Here is a 24,796-nt window from a genome sequence, read left to right on the forward strand (position 1 = left end):
ACTTGTAATTATAACACAGTTAAGTGATTACAAAGATACACTCATTAAAGACTAAATAGAATTTATACCTGTTACCACTCTTATGTCAAAACATTAGTGACTTCTTTTATCAGGATTTTGTATCTTTTAATCATCTTCTTATAGAGCATATAAATCTGCTATGATCTGAATATCTGTCCTCCCAAAATTCACATGTTGAAATCCTACCACCCAATGTGATGGTATTAGGTGCTTACATCATGAGGGTAGACGCTTCATGAATGGGCTTAGTGCTCTAAAAAATGAGAGTCCATGGAGCTTCCTAGCCCATTGGACAGATGAAAATACAACAAAAAGTCTTCCACCCAAAAAAAGGGCCCTTACCTGACCATGTTGGTCCCTTATCTTGGACTTGCAGTCTATAAGTCACCCGCTGGTATTTTGTTACAGCAGCCCAAAAGGACTAAGATAAAATCCTACAATGTGCTAACTGTAAATCTGTATGAATATGGCAACATTGGGATAGCCTATTTCCTTCAGTCCAATGTGTCAGTGGAAAGTACAGCTTGAAAAACTTACCACAGCTTTTAACATACGTGTCCATAACTTCAGCACTGATCCCATTTGGCCCATTCTCACTTGGCGCATATTTTCTAAAGAAGTTCTAAAAAGATATAATTTACATGTTTACAAATTCAATACAATCCTTAAACAAATCAGACATTTTGAAATCATAAGAAATGACCAAGTATCTAAAGTTTAGTCAATAATTATAAAATGTGGACTTTAAAAAGCATAGTCCAAGAATCAGTCTTATTACCATGCTTACAGTTAAGATAAAAAAAAAAGTATACTACTTTTATACTTTAGGGAAAACATTACATAAAATAAAATATCTTACTGCTATTTCTCTATGCTCAATCTATCACTTTTTTACCTTTCTTCTGAATGTAAACAATGAGGGATTTGTTTTGGATCATTCTCCTTAAAGTGAACATGAGTTATTAAAATTATCTTTTAAGTATAGTTACTGTTACCATTAACAAACCTCCAGTTATAAAACAAATGAGTCAAGGGGATGGAAAGTACAGCACAGGAAATACAGTCAATAATATTCTTAATAACTTTGTATGGTAACAGACAGTAACTAGATTTATGGTGATTATTTTGTAATGTATATAATTGTCAAACACCTCAAAGTAAGTTAATATTGTATGTCAACTATACATCAATAAAAAAAAGCTCAATTAAATTGAATCCAAATTTATAAATTAATTGTAATACAAGTGCTAATAATTCTTAGGGGAAATTAATGGAAAGATAAATATAAGAGAGATGTGAACTGAACAAAAGAATTACAGGGGAAAAATGAGTGCACTAGAGTATCCAAAGAGTCTGGAAACAGTGGGGAAAACAGTATTTTGTTTTGTTTTTGACTACCAACTGGAACTATTACCTTACATATTAGATTTATTTAAAGAAAAACAGTATATGTTATTTGAAAATACAAGTTACATGCTGTTAAAAAAAAAGTTCATCATATGTTTCATCTTTTCTAAACATCCTATAAGTTTGACAAGGAATCTATGCCTAGAATATATAAAGAATTCCTATAAATCAATAAAAACCCAAAAGGAAAATGAACAAAAGCTGTAAAGAAGCACATCACAGAAGTAAATAGCCTATACATATATTTTTAAATTCTCAACCTTACGGGTAATTAGGGAAATGCAAACTAAACCACAACAAAATACCAAAATATAAAAAGTCTGATAATACAAACAAAAATTTTAAAGTCTGACAATACCAAAATTATGCAAAGATGTATAGCGATGAGAAACAGTTTTTTCCAAAAACAATTATTTTGGAAAGCAGTTTTTAATTATTTACTGAAGTTGAACATGAGAATAACCTATGACTCAGCAAAACTATTTACAGAGATCATACATGAAAACCAAATATCAGTATACAAACTGCCACTATACTTATTTTACCAAATCATAATTGCACAGAGCAACATAATAATTGACAACTCCATTACACAATTACTTTAGTTAGAAACTATGTTAAAACTCTACATACGCTTTACATCATCTTCAGAACAATCCTAGAGGTAGGTATTATTATCCAGATTTTACAGATGCAGAAACTGAGACCTGAAGGGTATGTTAGTGGGTCAAGGCCTCCTACAAGAAGTTTGATGTGTTAGATGGAATTACAGAATCAACATACAGTTGTACCACAGCTGACCCTTATTGAAGCAAAAGTATACACAGGAGGTTCAGCGTAGGAAAAATACATGGGCAAAGTCTGGAGAAACCCATGTTTAAGCCTTCTGGCTCTCTTTTGTAAGAAGATACACTAAGCCTATTTGCTATTTTTCATCAATAATTTAAAATAAAAAAGGCAGTAATGTGGGTGCAATGTTTCTGTCCAGGGAGGCCTTTGTTAGACACTCATCACTAAAGTTTTACTGGAAGCTGGTCATATAGACGCCCTCTAGCAACTGCCAAAATTCTAGAGGGAAAGCAAGTTGTTTGCTATAAATTACACATCACAAACTATCTAGGCACATTGAACCATCTTTATGTAGGTTAGGGGACAGAGGATCAACACACTGAAGGCCAAGTTCCCAGTTATCAGTCAAAGGCTAACCTAGCAAGCAGGCCTTTCTAAAAGAAAGAGCTTCAAGTCAGCTATGTTAACTCTGCCCTGCACAAAGGGTTAATAAGCTATTCAAGGTTTACAGTTGAAAAGCTATTTGAAAAAATTCAACCCCAGGCAGTTCAATGTTCTGAGCACAAGCTTTTTTCTTTTCTTTTTTTTTTTTTTGCCATCTCCCTTCCCACCCATCTTCCCTCTGGTAACCATCTGTTTGTTTTCTATAGGTAAAGTCTTTTTTTTTTTTTTTAATTTGTTTCTTTTCCTTTGTTCACTTGTTTTGTTTCTTAAATTCTACATATGAATGAAACCATATGGTGTTTGTCCTTCTCTGACTGGCTTATTTTACTTATCGTTTTATTTCTCTAGATCCATCCATGTTGTTGCAAACGGTAAGATTTTGTTCTTTTTTACAGTTAATTGGTTGAGTAATATTCCATTGTGCATGGTGTGTGTGTGTATGTATGTATGTATGTATATCCCACCTCTTCTTTATCTATTATTCATCTATTGATAGACACTTGGGCTGCTTCCATAATTTAGCTATTGTAAATAATACTTCAATAAACAAAAGGGTGCATATATCCCTTCAATTTAGTGTTTTTGTATTATTTGGTTAAATACACAGTAGTGTAATTATTGGATCATAGGGTAGTTTTAATTTTCTGAGGAACCTCCATACTGTCTTCCACAGTGGCTGCACCAGTTTGCATTCTCACCAACAGTGTTAGAGGGCTCCATTTTCTCTAATTCCTCGCCAATACTTGAGTCTCTTAATTTTAGACATTTTGACAGGTGTGAAGTGATAACTCACTGTGGTTTGGTTTGCATTTCCCTGATGATGACTGATGTTGAGCATCTTTTCATGTGTCTGTTGGCCATATGGATGTTTTCTTTGGATAAATGTCTGTTCATGTCTTATGCCCATTTTTTAACTGGATTATTTGGTTTTAGGGTGTTGGGTTGTATAGTTCTTTATATATTTTGGATACTAACCCTTTATCAGATGTCATTTGCAAACATCATCTCCCATTCAGTACACTGTCTTTTAGTTTTGTTGCTTGTTTCCTTTGCTATGAAGAAGCTTTTTATTTTGATATAGTCCCAATAGTTTATTTTTGCTTTTGTTTCCCTTGTCTCAGGAGACCTATCTAAAAGGATGTTGCTACAGCTGGTATCAGAGAAATTACTGCCTGTGTTCTATTGTAAGATTTTTATGTTTTTAGGTCTCACATTTAGGTCCTTAATCCATTTTGAGTTTCTTTTTGTGTATGGTGTAAGAAAGTGGTCCAGTTTCATTCTTTTGCATGCAGCCATCCAGTTTCCCCAACTCCATTTGTTGAAAAGACTTTTTCCCATTGCATATTCTTGCCTCTTTTGTCAAAGATTAATTGACCATGTAACTATGGGTTTATTTATGGGCTTTCTATTCTGTTCCATTGACCTGTGTGTCTATTTTTGTACCAGTACAAAATTGATTATTACAATTTTGTAATATAGTCTAAGGTCTGGAATTATGATACCTCTAGTTTTGTTTTTCTTCTTCAAGATTGCTTTGGTTGTTTGAGGTCTTTTGTGGTTCCATACAAATTTGAGGAGTGTACTTATTCTGTGAAAAATGCTGTTGGTATTTTGATAGGGATTGCACTAAATGTGTTTATTGCTTTGGGTAGTATAGACATTTTAACAATATTTGTTCTTTTAATCCACGAACATGGAGTGTCTTTCCATTTCTTTGTGTCGTCTTCAACTTCTTTCATCAGTGTGTTATAGCTTCCAGAGTACAGGTCTTTCACCTCTCTTATCCCTGGGTATATTATTTTATTATTTTTGGTGCAATTGTAAATAGGACTGTTTTCCTAACTTCTCTTCCTGCTGCTTCATTATTAGCGTATAGGAATGCAACAGATCTTTACACTGATTTTCTGTCCTGTAACTTTACTGAATTCATTTGTCAATTCTAGGAGCTCAGTATCTCTCATTAACATGATGCAAAAATCCTTAAAAAAATAGTAGTAAATTGAATCCAAGAATACATTAGAAAAATCATTCACCACAATCAAGTGTGATTTATTCCTGGGATGCAAGGGTGGTTGAATACTTGAAAATCAATGTGATATGTCACATCAATAACAGAAAGGATGAGGATCATTAATAAATAAAAGATCATTTCAATAGATGCACAAAAAGCATTTGACAAAGTACAACATCCATTCATGATTAAAAACAAAACAAAACAACCCTCAACAATGTAGGTTTAGAAGGAACATACCTCAACATAATAAAGACCATTTGTGACAAACCCACAGCTCACATCATACTCAATGGGGAAAACTGAGAGCCTTTTCCCTAAGGTCAGAAATAAGACCACCCTTATTCAATAAAATAGAAGTCCTAGCCACAGCAGTTATACAACAAAAAGAAATAAAAGGCATCTGAATTGGTAAGGAAGAAGTAAAAATTTCACCTATTTGCAGATGACATACTATATGTATACAGAAAACCCTAAGACTCCAGTAAGCCTGAGCTTTTAACCATTGCATGTGACTGTTCCCTAAACCAAAAAACAGAATAACCACTTGCTTTCCCAAGAAATCAGAATAATGCTTTTCTGCAAATCTAAACTCCATACTGAATTACTGCAACATGTTAGACTGGGAAAGACAAAAAACACACTATAGCACATATTCTCTGTCAAGTCCTTCTCTGTATTATCTTTCATCTCAGGTAAACAGGTTTTCTCTGTAAATTATATATATTTTTCTTACATAGGAAAAAAGAAAAATCATATTTAAAAAATAACAAAAGTAAACTATTAAGATGCAATAAGAACTAATCCATGTGTTTATAGTGTAAAAAATTACAAAGACACACATGGTATAATCCTAGGCACTGCTCGCCTTTTCTTATATTAAAGCAGAGTGACAAGTTCGGAGAGGAAGACAGGGGTCTTAAAAACAAAGGTATGTATGAGCAAGAGTATGTAGCACTGTTCTGAATAACAACAAAAATTGGAAATAATCAAATGTTCATTTAGGGTTAAACAAATTACAGAATTTCCATAATTTGGAGTATTATATAACAATAAACTAACAAATTTTTAATTTAATTAATTCCTGCTTCCCTATTATATGCCAGGCACTGTTTCAAGAGTTGAGCATCCGTATGCATTAACATGGAAGAATTTCCAAATGTTAGCACTGTTTACTTTGAAGGAAAGAAAAATAATGTGAGGGAAGAAGGATGGTAAAAGGAGACATTCATTTTTAACTCTATATACTTTTGATAAGGATTGAAAATTTTACAATAATATAGTCATAAACTGTATAACTCATTTAAAATTGGTTCTGTACCTGAATGCTTCCCTCTGTATCAAGAACTTCAGCAACTGGAACTGACTGGATAAACTGCATGAAGCCTACACAGAAATATATGCATTGCATTAAGTACAACTATTGGTTAAGCAATAAAAATAATGGTTCTACTAAGAATAACCTTCATTTTCAAATACACACACTACATACCTGACCAACTTAAAGAGGTCTGTAAATAATATATTTAGACTGGCATTTAAGTCACAGGAAGTATAAGAAAAATTTTCTTCCAATTAAGCTGATTTATTTGTGTATTTCTCCAGGTCAGTTACTATTACTGTATACAAGGAAGAGAAAGTAATAACTAAGCTTCCTAAATCTGGCACAAAAATTTCTTCTTTCTGTACTTTTATAACACATATCAATTAAAAATATTCCAAATTTAAAATCACTTTAAGAAATCTGAAATTATGTAATATCAATCACCTGCGCCTAAAAGTGTATTATGTTCACTGGCTTTTTTTGTCTAATATTTCATCTTCTGCCACTTCCTGGAAATGACAGGAGAAGAAAGTATAAATCCCTCAAACTACCAAAAAGAATGGGAAGAGGACATTATATGGGAGAAGAAGAATGAGAAAAGTCTAGTAAGTCTAGACACAATAGTAGTATAAAACAATAAATCTACGAAAATATCAAAGTTGAATGAAGGAAACTACTATATACTCCTTTAGAGTAAGAAATGCCTCATTCACTACTGTATCACAAATGGAATATTCTGCATTAATTCACTTAAAAGATACTTATTGTCTTTCTACCATGTAATAAGAATCTTGCCATTTAAAAACAAACAAACAAACAAAACCAGAGCTTTGACCTTGCCTTTATAAACTATACAAGCCTGCAAATCTTCCTGGGATTAATATTACGAAGAAAAGGGTACCAGGAAAGAGAAAAGTGTAGGCAGACCTAAATCACCACAGAGAGGTGTGGAGGAAAGGATGCTAAAGATAATAACCAAAGCATGCATTAAGACCATAAGGCTGAAAAGAACATGGTGTGTCGGAGCAAACAGAAGGTGGCCCATGTGGCCAATGCCTGGGAAGCAGGGGGACGCTGGCAAAAGAGAGTCTTGAGAACAGGCACAGGAGTGTATCACAGCATGTCAGAACTTGTAGACCAAGCTAAGGCTTTTGTGTTTGTCCGAAGAGCATGCAGAAGTGAGTTAATCAATTTATGCAGGATAGTCACAGAGCGTACGGGCATTTTTAACAAGATCATTCTGAAAGAAAAATGAGAAGAGGAATGACACCACCAAAAACCTTTGAGGGTGACCAGGGAAAGAGCAGGAAACCTAAAACAGATATTTTATTCTTCCCAGGTATCTAAGGGTGAAAAGCTCCAAGAGTAACAAGACTATGGAATTTACAATAGGCATTAGGCAAGTATTCTTAGGGAATCATCTATCAGATTTCCAGCAGTTATTCCACCTTAGAAAAAACTTAGATGCTATCGATCAATACATTAAAAACATGAGTTAATAAGGCAACATCATTTGCTGAGTGGCTTTTTTAAGCAGAGCACAATACAAAGTCACTCTGAGTCATAGTAACTCTCAAATAATGATTCAGGACCCAAATTACTATGTACGAAACTACTGTGAATTGTAACCAGTTTTGAATGCAAATAAATACAGTATAAAGGTGTTGATTCTTCTCACAGACATGCCGTTTAATGAGTTCCAGAGGAAGGGAGGGAGAAAAAGTGGGAGGCCCAATTGGGCTTCAGTACTACAAAGGAGTTTGATCTCTATTCTTAACTTTCAGTTAGAGGGGGAGAAGTATAGTCACTGGACACTGAAATAAAGCACAGCATGACATGAACTCACCATGTTTTGTACTGGTGGCTAATACCTTGTAGGGTGTCAACTTCAAATCCAGATTTTCTTTCCGTAGCAGCTTTTGATCAAAAGATAAAATATGTTAACCAAATATAAAGATTGTTCTGAAATAGTTTTGTAGGCAAGTAGCCTGATAGCTGAATAGAAGAGATCTAGGGGGTAAATCTAAGTCAAAGTTTAACTAAATTAGTTAATTTTACTTTGATCATCAAAATAAATTAAATTTATTAAGCACTTGCTTGATGGTATACCGATTTTTTTTTTAATCTTATCCTAAACCACTGTCAATAGTACTCAATAAATAGTAGGGTTCCTCCAACTCGTTTGTGCAGTTCTTTCTAGTCACCAAGAATTTTAGAACTCAGAAAAAAAGGAGACGAGGGCAAATATGTTCCTTTCAAAGCCAGGGGCAGGGATGCAATTTAAAGAAGAAAAAGATCTAGTTGACTAAGAGGAAGGGAATTACTAAACCTGACATGGAGAGAACAGAACTGAGAAAAAAGTTTTAATAAAAAGAAATGCGTGCAATTTCATTTTGTATTCATACCAAGAGTCACTCTGCAGTGTACAAAAACAACTACACTTGTTCAAGGTCAAGTGGAGACCGCTGAGATTCCTAGGATTGTACCTGAATGTTAAAAATACTTCTGTGTCCATACACAGCATATACACCAAACCACAATTTTCCAGAATTAAAAAATGTTCCCTGCCAACATAAGGTTATAGTCACCTTGTCCATGAGTGAAATGATTTGAAGAATAAGTTGATCTTGGCGTAAATCATCCCCATGCTTAAATATAACTGGGTATTTGCCTCCATCTTCTGTCTTAAAGAATAACTGTGCAGGCATAAGAGCACTCTGGAAATAAAAATATGGTTTTCAAATCTGGATGTAAATGAATGCACAAAGATTTACTATATACAGGAGTAAATGCTGACCTGTACCGTAAACAAATAAATAAACAGAACCTAAAGAAACAAGATGCACCGGCAGTAAGATGCAATTAGATAACCTGGAGAGAACAACAAGCTAGCTAATGGTCAGATTACATGACATGAAGAGCAAGAGCTCTAGAGTCAGTGACAGATATGAATCCAGGCTCCACCAGGTAGTGATCTCATACATGTTCTTTAAACTGTCTCCTCACCTGTAAAATAAAGATAACTTTTCCTCTGCACAGATGCTAAAGCGATTAGAAACCAGAGAGGATCAGGGCCCCTGGGTGGTGCTCAGTGGTTGAGCATCTACCTTTGTCTCAGGGCATGATCCTGGGGTCCTGGGATCAAGTCCCACATCAGGCTCCCCACAGGGAGCCTGCTTCTCCCTCTGCCTGTATCTCTGCCTCTCTTTCTGTGTCTCTTATGAATAAATAAATAAAATCTTTAAAAGAAAGAAACAAACAAAAAAAACGAAGAGAAACCAGAGAGGATCAAGAGTGCAGTACCATGCCTGTTACAGAGCAGACATGCTTTCTGTGTTTGCCATCATCACTTTATTACTAAAAACATACTGAAATAAATGAGATAAAACTACAGCATAAAAATGCACCAGACAGGGCAGGCCAGGTTGCTCAGCGGTTTAGCATGGCCTTCAGCCCAGGGCGTGATCCTGGAGTCCCGTGTTGGGCTCCCTGCGTGGAGCCTGCTTCTCCCTCTGCCTGTGTCTCTGCCTCTCTCTCTCTCTCTCAATCTGTGTGTCTCTCATGAATATATAAAATTAAAAAAAAAAATGCACCAGACAGAAAGTCAACAGCTATGGTCACTAAGTACAGGCATATGGTTAGTTGTGCAGCTTTGAGACTCAAATTCCTCTTCTACAAAATCAGAGGAGATCTTAAATATCTGTATCTTTTATTCTGGAGTAATTTTATTTTTGCCTTGAATCCTTCCCTCAACTAGATGAAATCTCTAGTTTTGTTTATATATGTGTCCAAAACAACAAACAATGAAATTAAATTCTCTTTAGGAACAAAATCTCATGAAGATAGAGTAGCACATAGACACCACTACCTGGAGAGGCAAGATCAGAAAACTGTTCAGGAAAAAAAAAAAAAAAACCTGTTCTGAGAAAGATGCCTTACTGGTTTTGATCTCTGGAAGAAATCATGTAACACTATCAGAAGGGTAAACAGACATGTATTAGAGCAAATACAGTAAAATGTTAAGAGGAGTCAACAGTAGGTACCCAGTTGTTCACTGTATAATTCTTTAAACTTGCTATATGCTTGAAAACTTTCCTATAAAATGATGGGGTAAAAGGCATCAAAAATGCCTAAGTGAATATATACTTAGAACTTATAATCTCTTTTGGAGTAAAACTCTGAATTTTAAATTATCCTAAATTTGGAGTATCCTTTTATCACCCCAAGTAAAACTACATTTTGTAAATTACCTGAAACGCGTTTGTGTCCCAAAAATGATTAAGAATTACTATGACAGAGTTATGTAGTAAATGCCCTAGAACCATTAATCCTAAACTCCAACTCAGAATTTTTAAGAATGCTCATACTTTAAGAGTTGGAAGAAAAACAAACTAAGACTGGATATCAAGATCAAAAATATGTCTTATGATATTTTAGTGACCATCCACTTTGTGCATTTAAGATAAAATATAATATTGTGCACCAAGACTATAACCACATAAACTTACGAACTGAATGGGTAATAGAAGTGTCCCAACTTTAAGGTTTTTTTAAAAAGCTTACCTGGAAAAAAAGTAGGCATGGCTCTAATAAAAAGTTCAAAGAATTAAAGATTAGAAACAACCCAGAGATAAAAAAAATATTTGACAAATTTCACATAAAAATACCTACTGGTGACAGATCTTAAATTGTAATCAATCTTAAAAGACACAATGATAAACAAAAGGTAATATTTAATCTAACATTTACTAGATCAAACAAAATTATACATATCATCTGCATTACAATCATTTTTAAAGGGAGTGTCTCTGTTTTTGCTTTACAGAATTAGGTTCCAATCATATACATTAGAGATCTAACACAATTACCTTAAATAGTGTAGCTGTTTCTGGGATTATTCCTCTAATTTTCACCTGGGGCTCTAAAGGCAATGGAATAAGTTCCACATCTGACAAGTTCATCTTTTCATTGTCTCCAAGCAATGCCTGTAGTCTCTCATTCTAAGAGAACAAATCGGAAAGAACTGTCTGGGCTAAAATGTAAAAGTAGTTTAGAAAACATATAGTAAAGACATAAAGACTAATTCTATTAACTTTAAAATATTTCCAAAGCACGATAAAAGTATGTGCAAAGTAAAATAAAGGAGATGGTGCACATGTAAGAGACAAGCACTGCAATTTGCCTGAGTAGTGGCATAGCGTAAAAGGAGCAATCCCTTGATGGTGAAAGCTGTATTTATACACGGTTACAGAACACGTTTCTCTTGCTGTAGTTGAGAACAAGGGATACACTCATGCTGGATTTAAAGACGCCATTTCTGTCGTCAAAGGATGTATGAAGCCACAAAGAGAAACCTAATTCATTTGAAACTTAATTTTGTATGATCAAATGTTAAGCATGAATTTCAGCATATTTCTCCAGTCCATGTTTTGGGTTTAAAAAGTGAACAATTCACTTGGAGGAACTTAAAGCCTACCTTTTATTGTTCACTTCTCCTAAGGTATTATCATTTATCTTTTGCAGCTCACATGCATACTGCCATTGAGCCAAGAACTCAGAAACAAAAAAATCAAGTCACAGCAAAACAGCTTTGTCATTTAGCAGCATCTATACTGTTTGGATCAAGCCCTCCCATTCAATTTCAAAAGAACAATCTGCCTGAAAGCTTGGAGAGTCTTGCATTTTTTTTAACAGGTGTGCTTATTCTTTAAAGGAGAAAACTTGACCTGCCAATCTTAGCATAAAGCACTTCCACTGTAATGCTTACTAAGAAGATGTAGCATCACAGACAAGAATTCTGGAATTAGGGGATCCCTGGGTGGCGCAGCGGTTTGGCGCCTGCCTTTGGCCCAGGGCGCGATCCTGGAGACCCGGGATCGAATCCCATGTCGGGCTCCCAGTGCATGGAGCCTGTTTCTCTCTCTGCTTCTCCCTCTCTCTCTCTCTCTCTCTGTTACTATCATAAATAAAAAAAAAAAAAAAAAAAAAGAAGAATTCTGGAATTAGTTAGGGGGAAGTTCAGAAAAACAGTGTTTCAAGGACCACTAATATATAAAGTTAGATTTTTCTCCTACAGTATGATTGCAGTTCTCCCTCTGAATTATAGAAAGTGCATGTAAAGGTTAACTGAAAACTGGTATAAACTTCCACATAACCCTCATAAAAATTAGTAAGTCTACTCCCTAACCAAATGCAATGAGACATAGAAGTATGAAGAAATGTCAATTAACCTGAATTTCAAGTTATCCTATTATAACCAATTTCTAACTGATGTACCAATAAACAATAAAATAACCAGAAAGCAGATAAAAGAGGGGTGAGAAATGCAGCCACTTCTCACCACATCCACTGCTGTAAGCCCTGGGCTCCAAGCTGCTCTCACTTCTCAGCTGGATAACTGCAGTAGCCTCCTGACTGCTCTTCTTCAACTTTGTCTCTTACAATCTCTTACCCCCCCCAAAAAAACAAAACAAAACAAAACAAAACAAAACAAAACAAAACAAAAAAACAGAGCACTGCTGCTAAAACCAAAATCAAGTCGTGTCACTCTCCTGTCCAAAATCCCCAACAACTTCTATGCTAACTCAGTGCTTAAGTCAAAGTCCTCGTAATGGCTTGTGAGGATATATTCCATCTGCTTCCCTCTTATCTCTGTCCTTTGTCCTCCCCTCCTATTCCTCCTCTCCTCCACTCTCTGCTCCAAATACACCTGGCTTCCTCCTATTTCACAAATATGTCACCACCATCCCCACATACGTGCTCTCATATCAGGCTTTTGTACTTGCTGTTCCTCCGGCTGGAACATATCTTCTCTAGATATTCCCATGGTTTGTTCCATTACCTGCTTCAGGTCTTTGTCCAAATGGTAACTTCCTAGCAATGCCTTCCTGACTATGCTATTGAGAAGTGAAACACTGCCTTACTACTCAAACCCAGCCCTTTCTATTTCCTTTTCCTGCTTTATTTTTCTGCATAGCATACCATTATCTACTATATATTTCACTTATTTATTCTATTTACTTTCCCCTCCAAAGGTCCATAAGAATAGAATTTTTATATTCACTGCTGTTTCCCCAGAATCTAAAAAAGTATTTGGCATGCAGCAGGCATGCAATACATTTTGATAGAACAAATAAGTGAGTGTTATCACCTACAGAATCAAAAAGTGAAAAGAGAATATTTAACAACATTCAAAATGAAAGCTTTGAGAGGCACCTGAGTGGTTCAGGGTTAAGCATATGCCTTTGGCTCAGGTTGTGATCCCAGGGTCCTGGGATCAAGTCCTGCATCGGGCTCCCCATAAGGAGCCTGCTTCTCCCTCTGCCTATGTCCCTGCCTCTCTGTGTTTCTCATGAATAAATAAATAAAATATTAAAAAAAAAAGAAAAAGGAAAAAAAAGCTTGATTAAATTTTAAGATTTTTTTTTTATTTGAGAGTGTGAGCAAGAGCAAATGCATTGATGAAAATGTATTTTTATTTGAACTCTAATATCTAAACTTGGAGACCTCTTTCAACAGAATTCTTCCTAAACTAGAGGTCAACACAGGAAAACAATATTGCAAAAACCTTATCATTTGTTTTACTCATTTTACTAATAACTCACAGATAATGTTCCTACATATCTAACACTGCTGCATTCACCATGACATATTTCTCTCAAAACTCATTATGGAAATGGAGAGATGGAAAAGTGCTACATATAATTTTAAATTATTAGCAGTAGTTATTTCATTGTTACTAATAATAACACAAATAATGGTAGTAAAGAGCCATCTTGGCATTTCTCTATGGTGACAGGGCTTGTTCTAGTCAAACTACATTAATCAAATTGTTTGTCTTTTAACACATCATAAGAAAATGTCTAAAAAAGATTTTTGGCCAATATTAAAACTATATTCAGGATTGTCTAAACAAAATTCATTTTGGGTAGCTTTAAGTAATGCCTCAAATAGGTACACAGTTATCCTCCAGAATAGCTACAACTTAGCTGGACTCACGTGCATGACAAATAGAAGACCATGTTACACACAGACGAAATGGTTTAAATACATGCCCACAATGACAGTTGCAAGCACTGACACTCCTGCAGGTGGGTATGTGATCACACTTCTTCCTCACACAGCCACCTCTGGGGGGGATGGGCTCCAGAAGGAATAGTGGTAGGGATTCAGTTATTTAACCAGTTTGTGATTTCTCACAGCAATAACCAAAAAAGAAAAAAAAAGTCATATCAATAAAAATGTGTTTCTCTTCAGCCTATTTTCTCCTTTTTAACCTTGTGAACATTATTCCTTGCACATATATCTACTAGCATTTCTCTATAAACCTGTTCCCTGCCTTTGAACTCCTGACTCCCATTTTCTACCTTTTCCTTTCTCCACTTCCCTCTCACAAGTCTGGAGAACAATAAAATGTGTTGTGTTCTTTTACAAAGGTCACCAAGAAAGACTGGCCTATAGACGGATTAGGTAAAGAGAAGCTATCAAATGAATCCTTCACATCATCTGGGCTAATGATGAGGGAAAATGACTTGTGAAGAACAGATACTCATCTATTGTCATCAAGTAGAAGCCTTACATGAGAGAAAGATGTATGTACTAGCCATGAGAACAGATGCAAAGCCAGTGTGTGCTGTTACTAATAACTAATGTTGTAACCCTGGTCAAGTCACAGAGGACTTTCATTTTCTCAGAGTAATTCCAGTCTCCATGATCTGTAGAGGTCCTTTGCACATCAAACAGATTATATTCTAGGATGCTAATATTCTAAAATGAGACCCAATAGAGCACTGTAAATTAAAAATATGGACTTAGAATGCCTGGGAACAAACCCCAACTGTAATACTTACTAGCTGAGGATGCTGGACAAATTACTTAAACCCTCGAACGCTTGTATACTGTTGGTAGGAATGCAAACTGGTGCAGCCACTCTGGAAAAGCGTGGAGTTTCCTCAACAAGTTTAAACTTGTTAAAACAAGTTTAAAACAGAGTTACCCTATGACCCAGCAATTGCACTACTAGGTATTTATCCAAAGGATACAAACAGAGTGATTTGAAGGGACACATGCATCCCAATATTTATTACAGCAATGTCCACAATAGCCAAACTATCCAAAGAGCCCAAGTCTCCACTGATAGATAAATGGATAAAAATTAGGTGGTATATAAATAGAATGGAATATTACCCAGCCATCAAAAAGAATGAAATCTTGCCATTTGCAACAAAGTGGATGGAACTAGAGGGTATTATGCCAAGAGAAGTCAGTCAGTCCGAAAAAGACAAATACCTTATAATTTCACTCATACGTGGAATTTAAGAAACAAAACAGATGAACATGGGAAAAAGAAGGAAAAATAAAATACAGAGGGAGGGAAATCGTAAGAGATGTGTAACTCAAGGAAAGAAACTGAGGGTCTCTGGAAGAGAGGTGGTTTGGGGGAAGGGGTACATTAGGTGATGGCCATTAAGGAGGACACCTGATATAATGAGCACTGGGTATTATATGCAACTGAGGAATCACTAAATTCACCCCTAAAACTAATAATACAGTCTATGTTAACTACACTGAATTTAAATAAATTTTTTAATTACTTAACCTCTCTACTGACACTTTTTTTTATAAGTGAGGTAATAACAGCATCTAACTTATAGAGCTGTTGTGAGGATGTGTGTATATGTATATAAATTCATAAAACAGGATCCTGTACATAATCAGTGCTTATAAATCTTCCTATTACTATAATTACCTAAGAATTTCATAAAATATATCAACCTAGAGAGACTGTACCAGAACTCAGTATTTTGTGATACCAAGACTTCATTAGTCAAAAACAAAAAGCAAAGCCCATAGGTTTACCTTTTTCTTACGATTTCCACTTTCACGCTGCACTGCCTTCATTAGATGCACCAGCCGATCTACAAACGTCTGCTGCGCAGCCAGCAAAGAACGCATAACTCTGACAGACTTATCACCCTGAAGGGATTCAAAGGGAAAGAAAATTAGTTCTGTGTAGCATAATGATCAGGGTTTCTTTAATAGCATGGGTGATCTTTATTTATTCTTTTAATAGCTACAAACTTCAATACAAAGTAAAATTGAAAAAGATTAATTATCTTGATTCAGAGATAATGAGAAAGCTGCTAGCTTATTTAAACACTGCCAATCCTTCCATAGTTGAAAATTATCTGAGTCTTCAATGAATACTAATCTATCAAAAACAGCACTTTTTTTTTCCACATACAACCATGTGATAAAAGAGAGAATTCGTTCACCCAAAATGCATTTACTCTTTGACTCAATAAATATCTGGAGGCCTATGATGTCTTCAGAAATGCACTGGGCATATGGCAGAAACAGTATCATCTTCAAGGACCTAAAAAAATCTACTGAAAAAAAAAAAAGAAAAGAAAAGCACTCAAATAGCAACATAATGCATGTCATAAAAATTAAATGCCATAAAGTCTTATGTAGTGAATTCCCAGTTCATAAAATATTATAAAATACATTTTCTCATTTAATCTTCCCATTTACAATGACAAGGGTGGCTAGGCAACTGTTATCATCCTCATTTTGAAGGTGAGAAATTTTAAGCTCGAGAAAGTGAAATTTCTTCACAGGATGACAAAAGCTTTAAGTGATAGAACTAAGGTTAGCAGAGAAGACCAACTACTTTATCTGCCAATAAGTTAATGCAGAGAAGCTCTGAGCTCTGAGAACTATAGAAAAGTTTAGTCTCCAAGAGCTCGGTAAGACGAGATTCAAATTTGTAAGAACATAAAACATGAAACTGCAGATAAAAGATGCTATGAAATTAACTGTTTCTGTAGCAAATCACAGATGGATGCTGTAAGGGTCCTCACTGCCCACACACCCTCTGCTGGCTGAACTGTGCCATAGCACTTTAAGAACCACAATACAGCAAAGGATACAGTCAACAAAACTAAAAGACAACCTACAGAATGGGAGAAGATATTTGCAAATGACATATCAGATAAAGGGCTAGTTTCCAAGATCTATAAAGAACTTATTAAACTCAACACCAAAGAAACAAACAATCCAATCATGAAATGGGCAAAAGACATGAACAGAAATCTCAGAGGAAGACAGACATGGCCATCACGCACATGAGAAAATGCTCTGCATCACTTGCTATCAGGGAAATACAAATCAAAACCACAATGAGATACCACCTGACACCAGTGAGAATGGGGAAAATTAACAAGGCAGGAAACCACAAATGTTGGAGAGGATGCGGAGAAAAGGGAACCCTCTTACACTGTTGGTGGGAAGGTGAACTGGTGCAGCCACTCTGGAAAACTGTGTGGAGGTTCCTCAAAGAGATAAAAATAGATCTGCCCTACGACTCAGCAATTGCACTGCTGGGGATTTACCCCAAAGATACAGAAGCAATGAAACGCCGGGACACCTGCACCCCGATGTTTATAGCAGCAATGTCCACAATAGCCAAACTGTGGAAGGAGCCTTGGTGTCCATCGAAAGATGAATGGATCAAGAAGATGTGGTTTATGTATACAATGGAATATTACTCAGCCATTAGAAATGACAAATACCCACCATTTGCTTCAACGTGGATGGAACTGGAGGGTATTATGCTGAGTGAAATAAGTCAATTGGAGAAGGACAAACATTATATGGTCTCATTCATTTGGGGAATATAAATAATAGTGAAAGGGAATAGAAGGGAAGGGAGAAGAAATGTGTGGGAAATATCAGAAAGGGAGACAGAACAGGAAGACTCCTAACTGGGAAACGAACTAGGGGTGGTGGAAGGGGAGGAGGGCGGGGGGTAGGGGTGACTGGGTGACGGGCACTGAGGGGGGCACTTGACGGGATGAGCACTGGGTGTTATTCTGTATGTTGGCAAATTGAACACCAATAAAAAATAAATTTATTATTATTAAAAAAAAAAAAGAACCACAATACCAAAGAGGAGAAAATGTTTTTACAGAGATTCTAAAAACTGTTTAAGAAGCAAAAATATAAGTTACGTAGTAAGTACCTGCAATATGAACATGGTCAGATTTCTGTAAATGTATCTAGTCTTGATAAGCAAAATTAAAGAAAGGGAAATAAAAGAGCAACATTAAATAAAGTCAATGAACTTCCTATAAAGGGCCAAGGAATAAATACTTTAGGTCTTGTTAGCCATACAGTTTCCATTTCAACTATTCAACTGCTATTGCAGTGCAAAAATGGCCATAAACATATGAAAACAAATGAACATGACCATGTTCCAGAAATATTTGATGTAGGAACACTGAAATTTGACTTTCACATAATTTTCATTTGTCACAAGATACTATTCTTCTATTTTTTTCAATCATTTAAAAACAAAAACTACTCTTAGCTCATGGGACATACCAAAGCAGACAACCAGCCAGATGTGGCCCATGCCCAGCGTTTTTGCCAACCCCCACATGAAATGGTTACCTTCAACAATGCTTGGCTGAATCGTCTCATTACATTCAAATACATCTCATGGGTCTTTGGATCTCTTTGTTGAGTGTCTTGATCTTCACACTCCACTATCACATACCTTAAAAATATGTTAAGTCATTCATAAGGGGTGAAATGAGATTCATTTTGTAAATATTTCTACTTTCTACTTGACCAGTTCGTATTTGCAAAAATAAATAAACAGAAGTAATGAAACACATTTTTCATCACTCTTTCAAAAGTAGAAAATTAGGGCACATACACAGCTGTTTATAAAAAGTCAATTAATAATAATAATGCCTTAATTTATATAGTATCCTAGATTTTCTATAAATTTTAGCATCAAAAGAAGCATTTTTCTCCTAATCCTTCCTGAGGTACATATAGCATCACCATCTTCAGAAATCAGCGAAGCTCACTAATCTACCAAGTAACTCACAAACAGTATTTTCATAACCTATGTAATCCTTTTGGTAGTAAATATGGCTTATTCCAAAAATTTCTCTGAAGCTACTTTTCATTAACATACCTCTGCAAAATGAATACAATTTTATATTTATTTTTCCCACCCAATCTTCTCATTTCTCAAAAGTCCACATATAATCTTCCATTTGTTTATCATAAAATTGTGGTTTTAGAGGATTAAAGAAATTTTAAATAAACCCAAACTGCTTATACAATTACCAAATCTTATAACTAATGATCTAGATTAGATCACAGAGGCCAATGTTTTGTGACTGTTGGTGGGAACAAGCCATACTAGACACACATTTTATATCACAATTCAGGACACTGCGGCCGCATGTGTGCACATAGGTACCTCAAAACGAGAAAGTTTCACAAAGCAATATTCTATGTTAATATTTGCTATTCTGTTCTATTTCATTTTTCTTTGAATAACAAATACTAGATTGTGAGCCTTTAGACTGATTTCAGGGAGTCATGACATGTAGTTTGAAAAACACAGATCTATTCTGAGCAACTTGCTTGTTTCATCAATAGTCAAACTTAAGAGGAGTTGTGTCTTACAAATGCCATTACTATTTGATTGCAGACCTGAAATCAGAGCCCAGGACTTTGGGCCCCTGGGTCAGAACCCTTTCTGTCACACTAAGCTTATCCTCTCACACTTTTATCTTTAAAAATCATATAAAACTTTCCAACTTTCTAATCTGATAGTGTTTTTTCAATCTCAAGTCACAGCCACTTATTTTCTTTTATATTATTTCTGGGAAAAAGTATAGTTTGCCAACAGAAGGTGAACTTCCTGAGAGCAGAAAGCTTATCTGTCTTGATTACACTATACCCTCCGCACTTCCAGGCCTGGCTCATAATACTCAATAGGTTATTGCTGAATGAATGAATGACTCAAATCTCACAAATATCTCAATGCTGATAATTCTCCAACATGAACCCAAACTCTGATTTTGCATTTCTTTAAATGTCCTTTTACATTCACCCACCCTAATTTTTAAGCAGCACATTCCTTTTTAAGACACTGTCATTTTTAACAAACATATGTAAAACTGAATCTATCACACTAAATGAGTTACTTTTCTATTTTTGTTGAATCTACCAATATTCCAGTCATTTGGGCTAAAAATTCCATTGTAGCTGGGTTTTCTCAAAAATTAGGCAGGAAACATAAAGTGTTTGAATCACTTGAATACAAGAAAATAGAAGTGAGGCAGTTGCCAGAGCAGAGAACATAAGTGCTACATAAAATCATCATTGGCGGGGATCCCTGGGTGGCTCAGCGGTTTAGCGCCTGCCTTCAGCCCAGGGCGTGATCTTGGAGTCCAGGGATCGAGTCCCACATCAGGTTCCATGCCTAGAGCCTGCTTCTCCCTCTGCCTGTGTCTCTGCCTCTCTCTGTGAGTCTCTCATGAATAAATAAATAAAATCTTTGGAAAAAAATCATTATTGGCACTTAATTTGTGATCCATGCACATAGAGCCAAACCTAGCTCCCATTTCTTTGCCTCAAATATCTATACCCAATTAGTCACTAGAACTTATTTTTTTTTTCCCTATAAAAAATGCCTCTTAACCATGCTTCTAGCTAGCCCCGCCTAGAATCAACCAGCAGATACCTATTACCTGGCTTCTCCAACTCTGAAAAGAAACCCATTATTGCTCAATACAATCATCCTATATTTTTCTTCTTTAAACTATCTTCATAATTTGCTACCTCTATTAACAAAAAAATCAATGGTTCCCTCTTATCTACCAGTTTAACATAGATCTGGTGGCCCCACCATCTGGTTCAAATGTCCACTATCCCCAATTTATGAATGCACATTGCAGTCAAGTCAGTCCCCTAATCATTCCTCCTATCTGCACCCACTTGGTACTTTTGCTCATGCTGCAATAATGTCCAGAAATACTTCCCATCTCCATCTTTCCATATGCTACTCACCCTTCAAGTAAAGAAGACATTGTATCTCTTTCAGGAAGCCTTCATAGACCCTGACAAGTCCTTCCTCCTTGACTTCCTAGAATAGGCCTAGCCTCTCAAACTTGTGCTGTTACAACTGTTTCACATATTTAACTCTTAGTTCCCTTTATTGATTATTAAGAATTTGATGCTACAGGCCACATCTTAAAACTTTTCAGTAGCTCCTAACATATTTATAATAGTCTTATACACAGAAATATTTTAAGGGCTCTAAAAAAGTAAAAGCCTTCCTCTCCTGACTTCCCAGTGCAATGGTTTATCATGGTAATAGCAGCTGTTCTAATGTCTTAGAGCTATATAACCTAGAATTCTCAGAAAAGTGGAATGAAGAACTGAACCATGACGGTATTTCCATCATATCATGTTCCCAACAGGAATTCTAGACCAAAATTCAAGGTATTTTTGAATCTTGAATCAAGAAAGACTTCTAGAGGGACACCTGGGTGGCTCAGCTGGTTAAGCACCCAGCTCTTGATTTCAGCCCAGGTCAAGCCCTGTATTGGGCTCCACACTGGGCATGGAGCCTGCTTAAGATTCTCATTTCTCTCCCTGCCCTCTCTCTCTAAAAGCAAGCAAGCAAGAAAGCCTTCTAGAGCTATAAAATACATATAACTATTTAAAATAAAATTAAAAATTCAATTTTCAGTCACATACTCTACATTTCAGGTGCTAAACAGCCATATGTGCAGTATTATGGATAGTTTCCATCACTGTAGAAAGCTTCACTGGGTAGCTCTATTCTAGACAAATAAGCTAAGAACAGTTTAAGATAAACTCTTATTTCCTATTTGCAGTATTCCAGAATGTTTGGTCATTTCAGGATATCACATAGAAATGTTAAATTGTGATTCTAAACTATAACACTGATAATATACAATCCTATTCAAATCCTCTCCAGACCTTTCCACCCTTTAAATTCCTTGACTATCTCCATTACCTTAGTATATTAATTGTCTTTTTCTGGGTCTTTACACAGAAATTCATTTCCAAATGAGTAATACCGTAATACAGATGACCAGAACATATAGGCTCCATCATTTTGTTCAGGTCTCCCTGACCACCAAGTAAACTCCATGGTCACAGCTATTTTCTATGACTGAGCGTTCACACTGATGCTAATGATAAAGGTCAAAATATCTTCCAAGCCAAAGTTCTGTTGCAAAAAGACAAGTCTAAAACAAAAATGACAGCATCATCTCCAATATGAAGGGCAAATTCAGATCAAGACTAAAAGACCTAGATCTGAATCATTTCTGAATTCTCAGTTCACAGCAATAAGTAGATTGTACAAAGCACTCTAAGGTATTCCCTGGAAACCTATCATCTTCAAGTAGAAATGCAGACAAAACTGTCCAGGTGCCCATTGTAAGATGACATCAGTGGGTTACCTACTTCCTGGCAATTTCATTTTGTAGGGTAAGTAACCTTTATTACCTTGTAAGGTCTTAAAAGTCATAGAAAAACATGTCAAAGCATCCAAAATTTACTTTCAATTTCAACATTAGCTATAAAAATAAAAAATCAGAACGATTTATAGATCTTGATGCCCAACACTTTACAGATTGGAGACTATAACTCCCCTCTGTGGCTTAAAAGGTTGACACTATTCATTTTAAAAGGATTGTCTGCACAACTATAAGCCCCTAAGGATTCAGCTATGCCAGGAATTCCATTTAAATCGCTGGAAAGGGACAAATGAAAAAGGAAATTCAAAAGGTTTGAAAGGAAATAGCACAATCAATTAAAATTTATTTTAATATATTTGCTACAATAAGAGTATGCTTAGGGTGAGAGGCCTTTAAATTATTATACTTGATTAATATTTTTATACTACCCTATCCATGTTCAAGGAAGAGAATGATCATTTTAAACCAATTACTGAAATTATTTCCATATTTTCACCCAACAATCACAAAAGCAGTGCCTACCAATGCCAGAAGCCTACATCAACAGCTTTTTTCTCCCCATGAGTATCTCTGAATATGTAATATGCAGACTGTAAATACAGGAAAAACAACTACTCCTCAGAGAAGGAGCAGACATAGCACATGCTATTGCTTCAATGAATCAGAGATATAGCAAGAAAACACAAATCAAATCTAAGTTTGATGGAATGCTTATAAGACTGGGAGTTGGAGTTGCATTTGTTTATTGTCTATGGAGAAAACAAAGCATTCTTTCTGAATGGAAACTGTTGCCTTGCTGGAAATTGCTCATCTAATTGGTTTCCTACTGCTTAGATGCTTGCAGAATGGTCTGAAAACTCTTCCTACTTGAAATAAGAGATCAAAGGTTCTATCACAACTAATTTCAGATTCTACAATGAAACCTATAGTCTATAGTCAAATGTGAAGAGTAATTTTAAAACACCACAAAATCAATATATGCACACATAGCTCTTATAATAGTGACGAGTCTAGACTATAAATTCTTAGCCAGAGAAAACTTTTCATGAATATTGCAATAAAAATATCTATAAAAGAATCCTCAGTAAATGATTTAAAAAATACAAAATCTTAATTTTAAAATACTCAAGCAGCTTATAAGTACTTACCCAAAAACTTGGCAAATTTCTGAGTGCTATGTTTTTTTTAATTTCCTTTTAAATATTTACTTAGATGTTCATGAGGAAATTTTCCGTAACACCAGTGAACAGACATACACTTAAGAATTCAGATTGGAAAATGGAGAACATTAGGAAGCAAGAGATTACATTAAAAAGGAAATAGTAGCTATTGATATTATGAGAATTGCCAAGTAAACTTTTTAAAGTAAAAATGGTGATAAACAACTAGCCAAAACATTCTGTAGGTATTTTTCAAGGACATACTGAAATTTACTGTGAGAGAAATGTAGTTTTATGAATATTATATTAAACTGCTAAAAGAAAAGAGGTTATTTTTCTTTCCATTATTAGGACCAAAAGGAAAAAAAAATTACAGGTTCTAAAGGGGCGGGGCGGGGGGGATCCCTGGGTGGCGCAGCGGTTTAGCGCCTGCCTTTGGCCCAGGGTGCCATCCTGGAGACCCGGGATCGAATCCCACATCAGGCTCCCGGTGCATGGAGCCTGCTTCTCCCTCTGCCTATGTCTCTGCCTCTCTCTCTATCTCTCTCTCTGTGACTATCATAAATAAAATTAAAAAAAAAAATAAAGGGGCAGGGGGGAAAATGACAGATTTAATTACGATTAAAGGGGACCATAAAGGTTGAGACTAAACAATTATTTACTGTATATGTACATAATGGACAGCTCTTTTGGTTTTGAAAGAGCCCTCTGATTTAGTTGCATATTTCTTGGCTACAAGGGCAGTATCCAGAATAATGTTATGTTTGGAGAGTAGGAGAATAAAATTCAGGCTTAATTTGAACTACAGGACAGTTTTCCAAACTCAGTCTAGAACAAGACAGTATTTTGTTTACTTTCTTCATGGAAAGCAAAATGCCTTATTATCCTTCAAAAATAATGAGTTTTCAAAATGGTATCTATTCATTTCTACTGTTTAAGTAATAAACCCAATTAATCAAGCAGTATTTTAGATCAGAAATAATTTCCACAGTTAAATACTATCAAGTATGTCAATAAGTTTAAAAATGTTTCTAAATGTACAGAGATTTCAGGTAGTGGTTGCCCAGCTGGGTCGGCCTTTTGTTTGCTCTATAATTGGCTAAGGCTCTCTTGTCTTGTGTTTAATCTTAGTGCTTTCTTTTATTGAACCAAAATATTGCTCATTGCGGCTTAAGTTAGTTGTCCTCTACATTTTATTATTCTGTGACAGATAAGGGAGCCAGGCTTTATATTACTTGTGTCACAGGAAGTCAGTTAGTTCTTCCATGGCCTTAGTTGCTCTTTCCTTCACCTCATTCAGGAAACCTTTCTCATAGAT

At 35.5% G+C, this 24,796-nt stretch overlaps 1 protein-coding gene across 1 annotated transcript in view; it reads right to left on the reverse strand.

The window, feature by feature from the left end:
• Nucleotides 1–24,796, reverse strand: part of PIK3C3 (phosphatidylinositol 3-kinase catalytic subunit type 3) — a 136,135-nt gene that overhangs the window by 39,639 nt on the left and 71,700 nt on the right. The window contains exons 14-20 of the mRNA XM_055323835.1: nucleotides 18,450–18,555; nucleotides 15,855–15,971; nucleotides 10,865–10,996; nucleotides 8,585–8,713; nucleotides 7,843–7,912; nucleotides 5,994–6,058; nucleotides 559–643 (exon numbers count right to left, since the gene is read on the reverse strand). Of these exons, the coding sequence (XP_055179810.1) occupies nucleotides 559–643; nucleotides 5,994–6,058; nucleotides 7,843–7,912; nucleotides 8,585–8,713; nucleotides 10,865–10,996; nucleotides 15,855–15,971; nucleotides 18,450–18,555 (704 nt within the window). The remainder of the gene's footprint in view (nucleotides 1–558; nucleotides 644–5,993; nucleotides 6,059–7,842; nucleotides 7,913–8,584; nucleotides 8,714–10,864; nucleotides 10,997–15,854; nucleotides 15,972–18,449; nucleotides 18,556–24,796) is intronic.

The sequence above is a fragment of the Nyctereutes procyonoides genome, unplaced genomic scaffold (genome assembly GCF_905146905.1).
Source record: "Nyctereutes procyonoides isolate TBG_1078 unplaced genomic scaffold, NYPRO_anot_genome, whole genome shotgun sequence".
NCBI lineage: Eukaryota > Metazoa > Chordata > Mammalia > Carnivora > Canidae > Nyctereutes > Nyctereutes procyonoides.